Genomic DNA, 8222 nt, shown 5'->3' on the forward strand with positions numbered 1-8222 from the left:
TGATCATCATACATAGAAAGGCTACTTATTAAGAAAAATTATAGTCCCGAAAGTAAGAACAGAACAATTCCTCTTCTGGATATTGGCATCCAATACTCTGAAAATGTATAACCAGAAAAGTAATCTCTCCGATAAAATCCATTTAGAAGTCTAAAGATGCAGATAAACGAGAACTAGCACACCACTGCTGTCTCAATCTAAGGGAAGTACACAGGCCAGTTGAAGTAGTATGATTCCCGTAAGTCCTTGTCCATGTACTGGTTCCACTGCAAGATAGAGGAATGAAAACAGTGACATGACCAAAATCAGAAAAAAAATCAGTTGACTCCAAAATACAAGTGATTTTCTCAAATTTGAAGTGTTACTAATTTCAAATTTTAGATTGTCCCAAAACAGTTAACTTTGGTTCTCTTTGTTGGTTTTATCCCTCACATGAGGAGGAAAGGGATTCATTCTGCGTTGAGATGTCAGAACGCGACCCGCGCCCAGATTGGCCTTGACCAAGGCGTGACCTGCGCCCATGCCGTCGAAGACTTCCAGTACTGTTAGCGCGACCCGCGGTCAAATTGCTCTTGCCCGAGGCGCGACCAGCGCCCAAGACTACTTTTTCTTATAAAAACAAAATCAAGGTTTTGGAAAACCAAAGACTAATGCAAGCAAGCAACCAGAGAAAGAAAACCCAATTTTGAAAGCTATCAAAATTGAGAGATCTTTACAGAGATACAACCCTTTAAAGAGATAAGAGTGATCTAGTAAGGTGAGAAACTGAAAAGAGAGATTGTAATATTCCTTCCCACTTTATATAAAGACGAGCTCTTGTGGAAGTAGGCACTATTGGCCGAACCACGGTATATCTTTGTATTTTGGTATGCGTTTAATTCTGCTTTACATTATTATCTGTTGTTAATAGTTGTTTAGCGAGTTGGGCATGTTAGTATAAGTTGTAGTTGATATTTAGAATTTGTCTGGAGTTGAATTGTATTCAAATACAAATTATCTGTGTAGTGGGAGAATCGATTGGCATTGGTATAAACCCCAACAAGTGGTATCAGAGCCTTGGTTAGATTAGCCTAGGGTGTTATCCAAATCTTGGTTGGAAGGTGTTTGACAAAACTCCTGAGAGAAAATTTGAGTTTAAATAACTTGGAGAGATGGACAAGTCCGTAAACACTCGCATGACGAGTCTGAATAGGAAGAACTACACCATCTGGAAAGCCAAGATGGAAGACTTGCTATACTGCAAGGACTTAGCACTACCCATTGAGAATGTGAGAGTAAAACCATAAAAAGGCCCGAGGCCGAGTGGAAAAACTTGATGAGAAATTGGGATACATTCGACAGTGGATTGACGACAATGTCTTTCACCATGTGTCCCAAGATACTACAGCCTTCAGCTTGTGGAAGAAACTCGAAGACCTTTATGAGAAGAAGTCGGGTGGAAACAAAGTGTTAATCGTTAAGAAATTTGCTGACACGAAGTACCAAGAAGGTTCTTCAATGTCTGAGCATCTTAACAAATTACAGAATACCATCAATCAGATGCATTTGATGAAGATTGATTTGGGAGACGAAGTTGAAGCTTTGTTTCTATTAGGCTCTCTACCTGAAAATTAGGAGACATTAGCAGTCTCTCTACACGGAGCAGCCAAAGATGGAATTGTTACCATGGAGATGGCTACCACATCTTTGTTGAATGAAGAGACTAGAAAGAGTTCAAAAAACAGCTCCTCTCACTCAGAGATCCTTTTCACAGAGAAACGGGGAGAGGTAAAAGCAGAAAACCATCTTGCTCTAAAAGTGATGACAGAAGTAAATTTAGGGGTGAAACTAGAACTCCTAAGACAAAGAGACAATGTTACTATTGTGCCACCAAGGGCCACTTCAGATATGAGTGCAGAACACTGAAGAGGAATGAGAAGAATAACTGTGTACATGAAGACATGGTGCAGAGGAACGGAAACACAGGCAGAGATACTACTGCACTAGTCGACGATCTAGTGGAAATTGTGTCGGTGCGGTGTGTCTTTGTCTTAGTACCTCATGTCGATATCTGAGTGGGTGATAGATCTGAGGAGCATCCTATCACGTCACACCAAAAGGAGATTCTTCACTACCTACGGTATGGGTGAATATGGTGAAATGAGAATGGATAACAGTGGCGTTTCGAAAGATTATAGGCATTGGAGATGTTCATGTAGAAACCAATGTCGGCTACACCTTGACACTCAAGGATGTAAGACATGTCCCTGATATACGGTTAAGCTTAATTTCGGCTGGAAAATTAAACGACGATGGCTTTGTAAACTCGTTTGGTAACAGGGCATGGAAATTGAGCAGAAGTTCCATTATAGCAGCCAGAGAAAAGAAAACTTGCTCTCTTTACAAAACACAGACTAGTTTGTGTAAAGCAGAAGTGAATGCGGCAAAAGAAGAAGCTTTCCTCCGAACTGTGGCACAAGAAACTGTGCCATATGGGCATAAAAGGGATGGAAGTTCTTGCTAAACAAAAGATCGTGCCAGACATTAAAGGTCCACATTTAAATACATGTACTCACTGTTTGGTAGGAAAGTAACACAATGTGTCTTTCTAAAGATTCTCGTCTCACAGAAAGGACAATGTCTTTGAACTAGTGCACACTGATTTATGTGGTCCTATAAGAGCAAAGTCCTACCAGGGAGCTTTGTACTTCTTGACATTCATTGATGATACGTCAAGAAAAATATGGGCCTATAGTCTGAAGACCAAGGATGAAGTACTTGGCGTGTTTGAGAAATTCCATAACATGGTGGAAAGAGACTGAAAAGTTGTTGAAGTGTATTCGCTCAGATAATGGGGGCGAGTACATTGGGCCATTTGAAGAGTATTGCCAGAGTCATGAGATTAAATCATGAGCGGAATCTCCCCAAGACAAATATGAATGAATGGAATAGTAGAGAAAATGAACCATACCATTATAGAGAGAATGAAATGCATGTTATCTCACTCTAAACTACCTAGAAGCTACTGGGTAGAAGTAATGCGTACAGCCGTGCATGTGATCAACCTATTGCCGTCAAAGCTTCTGAATAGTGACTATCCAGAGAGAGTATGGTCAAGCAGAGATGTTGATTATAGATACTTGAAGGTATTTGGGTGTAGGGCATTTGTACATATTCCGAAGGATGAGAGATCAAGCTTGATGACAAAGCCAAGCAGTGCATTTTTATGAGTTATGGAGATGAAAATTTTGGTTACAAACTCTATGATCCGATTAACAAGAAAGTAATCCGAAGTCAAGATGTTGTGCTCCTGGAAGACCAAACCATAGCAGACTTTGAAGAGGGTGAGAAGCTACAGGCTTTCACCAATAATCTTATTGATTCAGAACCAGAAGTTCCTACTGTGGAACGTGCAGAAGGCATTGAGAATGCAGAGAACCATGAGCCTGAAGCTCATAATGAGAATCCTATTGCTTATGATGGGATATAACCTATTGGTATAGAAAATGCAGATGAGATGCATGAACCACCACCAGAGCAAGCAGAAGTGCATCCTCCCTGGGGCACCGGCCAGATAGGGCGAAAGGTCGACAGAGAGAGACTAGCTTCAACGGTATCCACCACATAATGCACGCGTTACTATCTGGATGGTGGAGAACATATGTACTATCAAGAGGCACTTGAGGGTACAGACAAGGAGAAGTGGTTGAAAGTCATGCATGACGAAATGAATTCTTTGCATAAGAATCGCACTTATGAGTTAGTTGAGAAACCACAAGAACGAAAAATTCTCAAGAATAAATGGATATACAAAGTCGAGCATGAGGAGAACAATTCTCACCCAAGACACAAAGCTTGCCTTGTTGTGAAGGAATTCGGTCAAAGAAAATGGATTGACTTTGATGAGATTTTCTCTCCTATAGTGAAGATGACTTCTATCCAGGTGGTATTGGGTATAACCGCAAGTATGAACCTAGAGGTTGAGCAGTTAGATGTTAAGACATTTTTTCTTCATGGAGACCTTGAAGAAGATGTCTACATAGACCAGCTAGAGGGGTTTGAGGTCAAAGGCAAGAAGCACCTAGTATGCAAGCTGATAAAGAGTTTGTATGGGTTGAAGCAGGCACCAAGACAGTGGTACATAAAGTTTGATTCCTTTATAGCAAAGCAAGGATACAAGAAGTCTGCTTCTGATCATTGTGCGTTTGTTCAGAGATTTCCATATGGGGATTTCATAGTGCTATTGTTGTATATGAATGATATGTTGATAGTTGGCCCAAACATCAACAAGATATCCAAGTGAAGAAAGACTTGAGTAAGTTCTTTGAGATGAAAGATTTGGGTCAAGCAAGGCAAATACTTGGGATACGGATCACTCGTGACAGAAAGAGTGAGAAGTTGTGGCTTTCTCAAAAAAACTGCATTGAGAAGGTGTTGAAGAGATTCAACATGGATCAAGCGAAGCCAGTTAGTTGTCCACTTGGTGCCCAGTTCCGCATGACCAAAAAAATGTGTTCAAAGGGTGAGCATGAGCAGAGTAGAATGGAAAAGATTTCTTATGCATCCGCAGAGGGCAGCTTGATTAGGGATGTCTAAACGGGTACCCGACCCGGCTTGAACCCGATTTTTCGGGTTTTGAACGGGTATCGAGTTACCCGGGACCGGCCCTATTCTTTGCAGGTCGGGTTCGGGTATTTGTTGGATACATGTGACCAAACCTTACCCTAACCCTATATTTCGGGTACCCGTCGGGCTCGGGTTCGAGTTTCGGGTATGATAAAACCCGAAATATATGAAATAAAAAAATATTAGATCTCTTCATCAGGAACGTCATTTTCAGCTATTAGATCTCAAGAAAAACCTCTTTTTCATCCAATTAATCAAAAGCCATCTTCTTTTATTGGATTTGATCTGTTTAACTTTAACATCGTAAAGCCATCCAACAGTCATCAAAGATTCAAAGCACACATGATTGCATTTTTGAAAAAGCGAAGACAAAAGTAGACCAAACAAGGCAAGCAATTCCAAGACAATAACTCAATAAGATTGATGGCTTTTTGGGTGTTTCGGCTTCTTGTGGTGGTGTGAATCCAACTTGTTGATTTGACAATAAGATTGATGGTTTTTTGGGAGTTTCGACTTCTTGTGGTGGTGTGAATCCGACCTGTTGATTTGCTCAGCCTTGGTGACCACATTTAGAAAGAGATATTTGAGGTGCTGCAAATTTTCTGAGTGAATGCAAACTTAGCAGCACCATCAAACCCACCAATTTCTTCATCAAGAACGTGTGATTGGGTTGTCTTGTTCTTGGAGAGTTGTTGGAGGAAAGAGGGAGAAGAGTAGTAAAAGTACGGTCAAAAGTAATTTGTCTTGAAGACCAAAAGTAAATAGTAATGAGCAAAAGACCAAAGTTTGTTGAAGATAAATAGATAATAAATGAAATTTAGAGCTGTTAGGAATTATGGTCTGGTTCGGGTTCGGATTTTGGTCGGGCATTTTTATCCTCTATAACCGGGTTTTGGGTTCGGGTTCAATCTGGATATGGTTTCGGGCTTTTTAACCCTTTTAACGGGTTTAGGGCCAAATTATCGGGTTTGGGTTTTGTCGGGCTGGGCAGGGTTCGGTGTGGGTTTTTTTTTTGGGTTTCAGGCAGAATGGACATCCCTAAGCTTGATATACGCAATAGTGTGTATAAAATCGGATATTGCTTTCGCCGTTGGTGTTGTAAGCCGATTTCTGTCAAATCCGGATAAAGAACATTGGGAAGGTGTTAAGTGGATATTGAGATATCTCAGTGGCACTTCCAAATCATGTTTGTACTTTGGTAGAAGTAAGCCCTTACTTGAAAGCTACACTAATGCAAACATGGCAGGTGATGTTGACTCGATGAAGTCCACTTCCGGTTATCTGGTTACTTTAGCAGGAGGGAGCAGTTTCTTGGCAATCAAAGTTGCAAAAGTGTGTTGTCCTCTCCACTATAGAAGCCGAGTATATTGCAGCCACTGAGTGCTTTGCAAAGAGTTGCTATGGATAAAGAGGTTCTTCGACGAACTAGGGCTAAAGCATAAACAGTTTGTAGTTCTATGTGACAGTCAAAACGCCAGAAGCAAGAATCCAAGTTTTCATTCTAGATCCAAACACATACACGTGCGTTAACACTGGATTAAAGAAGTACTCAAAGACAAGCATTTGAGTATCGAGAAGATCCATACCGACAAGAACTGGTCGGATATGATGACCAGAGTCTTACCGAAATATAAGTTTGATGTTTGTTGTCTTATTCTTGGGAATGGCGACACACCTCCTCTGCTGATTTGGAAATTGCATGGAGGTATCCCCCCTCATTGTTCGGGAGGACGAGATTGTTGGCTTTATCCCTCATATGAGGAAAGGGTTTCATTCTGCGTTGAGATGTCGAGCGACCACCCCAGATTAACCTTGAGAAGGCGCGACCAGCGCCATGCCATAAAGACCTCGATCTTGTTAAGCGCGACGTGCTCGAGTTGCTTGCCTTGCGAGCATGACTCGCGCCCAAGACTATTTTTCGTGGGCTTTGCTACAGTAACCGCGAAATTTGTTTTTTCCTACAAAAACAAAATCAAAGTTTTGGAAAACCAAGGACTAATGCAAACAAACAACCAGAGAGAGAAACCCCAATCTTGAAAGGTTATCAAGATTGAGAGATAACATTTACAGAGATACAATCATGTAAGAGATAAGAGTGATCTAGTAAGGTGAGAAAATGAAATAAGATATTGTAATCTTCCTTCCCACTTTATATAAAGACGAGCTTTTGTGAAAGTAGGCACCATTGGCCGAATCACGGTATATCTTTGTGTTGTGGTATGCGTTTAATTTTGTTTTACATTATTATCTATTGTTAATAGTTGTTTAGCGAGTTGGGTATGTTAGTATTTGTTGTAGTTGATATTTAAAATTTGTCTGGAGTTGAATTGTGTTCAAATACAAGTTATCTGTGTAGTGGGGGAATCGATTGGCATTGGTATAAACCCCAACACTCTTTGATCATTTTAATAAACCGAGTGCTCAATTTAATTTAACGCATCAATCCCAAAAGACAAACATAAAGAAGGAGAAACCTTTTAAGATAAAAAATCATCAAAGCAATCAATCATATAGAAATCAGGCCTTTGAACAATTGTAATGAAACTGAAAACGTGATGCACAGCCACAGAGATGGGAGAATCAGGCTCACCTTGAACTGATATGGCTGCCCCTTCTTCAGTGCTTTCTTCCAGTGGTGCTGCTCGAATAGCATTGCTCGGTCATGCCAGCTGCATAAAAGATACTTTTCAGACAAGAACCTAACAACTAAGGGGCAACAGAAATATGTATAGCATATTGATTTTTGATAGGGTGGAAAAAAATGAAGACTTGAGAAATAAATTTCACTACATTTCCATAAGGAAAATACAACACGCTTTGTATGCTAGCAGGAACATATAAATCAAGTTGCGCCAAATGAAAAGAGATGCAGAAAGAAGACAAAATATTTAGTGAAACAACATCCAATTGCCCGCTAATCTTGTGGGTCGTTCTAAGGTATCAACATAAGAAAGAACCAAACCATAAAAACGAAAAGGCTAGGCTAGATAACAGATATATGGTTAACAAGTAGCATGATTATGGGGTAAGTCTAAGTTTGAAAGATGATTCCAATATTAAATTGAGAGTCTTCCATATACAAACAATTAGCAATACAAATACAAAGAGAAAATGATTACTTGTACTGGTTGGAGAGTTGCCACATGTAAGGATGGAACCAAGAGATTGCAGAGAAGGCAACTGAACCGATCCATATATTCACGAACCGTTCTGGATCCGTGTGTGGAACCCCCGGGTCACCTCGGTAAGCATTTCCAAAGAACCTCTCCATTTTCTGTTGCTTCCTCGTCTAGTTTTCCCCGAAGACTTTTTATCTTATCTACAAGTTCAAAATGTCGTTTGATATATATAACTGATATATCGGTAGAAGCAAGTAAGCCCAATTAAGGCCCAACATTATGTATAGGCAAATAAAGCTCAATTAGATGTTTCGGCCAGTATTTACTCCATTTATCATGAGTGTTGTATTAGGCGCCACTGAAATTAGATCGGGCAGCCTCCAGCCCAGCCCAAACAACAAAGTCCAAACAAGAAAGCTCAGTACACCCCCCCCACCAAACCGGAAAAACCTGTTCCTTCGGTCATCTCTCTCGCCAAAACCCTTCGACCAATTATCG

The 8222-nt window shown here is 40.4% G+C and overlaps 1 protein-coding gene across 1 annotated transcript; it reads right to left on the bottom strand.

Annotated features, from left to right (window-relative positions):
• On the bottom strand, positions 1–7986 carry LOC147521931 (uncharacterized). The gene is made up of 3 exons (XM_086589513.1): positions 7725–7986; positions 7196–7274; positions 1–266 (listed from the first exon to the last, which is right to left on the bottom strand). The coding sequence occupies exons 1-3, from the start codon at positions 7874–7876 to the stop codon at positions 198–200; spliced, it is 300 nt and encodes a 99-aa protein (XP_086445639.1). The 5' UTR covers positions 7877–7986; the 3' UTR covers positions 1–197.
• Positions 7987–8222: the final 236 nt, after the last annotated feature.

The sequence above is a fragment of the Coptis chinensis genome, chromosome 1 (assembly GCF_015680905.1).
Source record: "Coptis chinensis isolate HL-2020 chromosome 1, ASM1568090v1, whole genome shotgun sequence".
Classification (NCBI taxonomy): Eukaryota; Viridiplantae; Streptophyta; class Magnoliopsida; order Ranunculales; family Ranunculaceae; genus Coptis; species Coptis chinensis.

Coding starts and splice junctions, on each gene's coding strand:
- LOC147521931 (XM_086589513.1), bottom strand. CDS start 7,876: ATGGAGAGGTTCTTTGGAAATGCTTACCGAGGTGACCCGGGGGTTCCA. Junction 7,275..7,724: donor CAACTCTCCAACCAGTACAA/GTAATCATTTTC, acceptor TCTTTTATGCAG/CTGGCATGACCGAGCAATGC. Junction 267..7,195: donor GGCAGCCATATCAGTTCAAG/GTGAGCCTGATT, acceptor TCTATCTTGCAG/TGGAACCAGTACATGGACAA.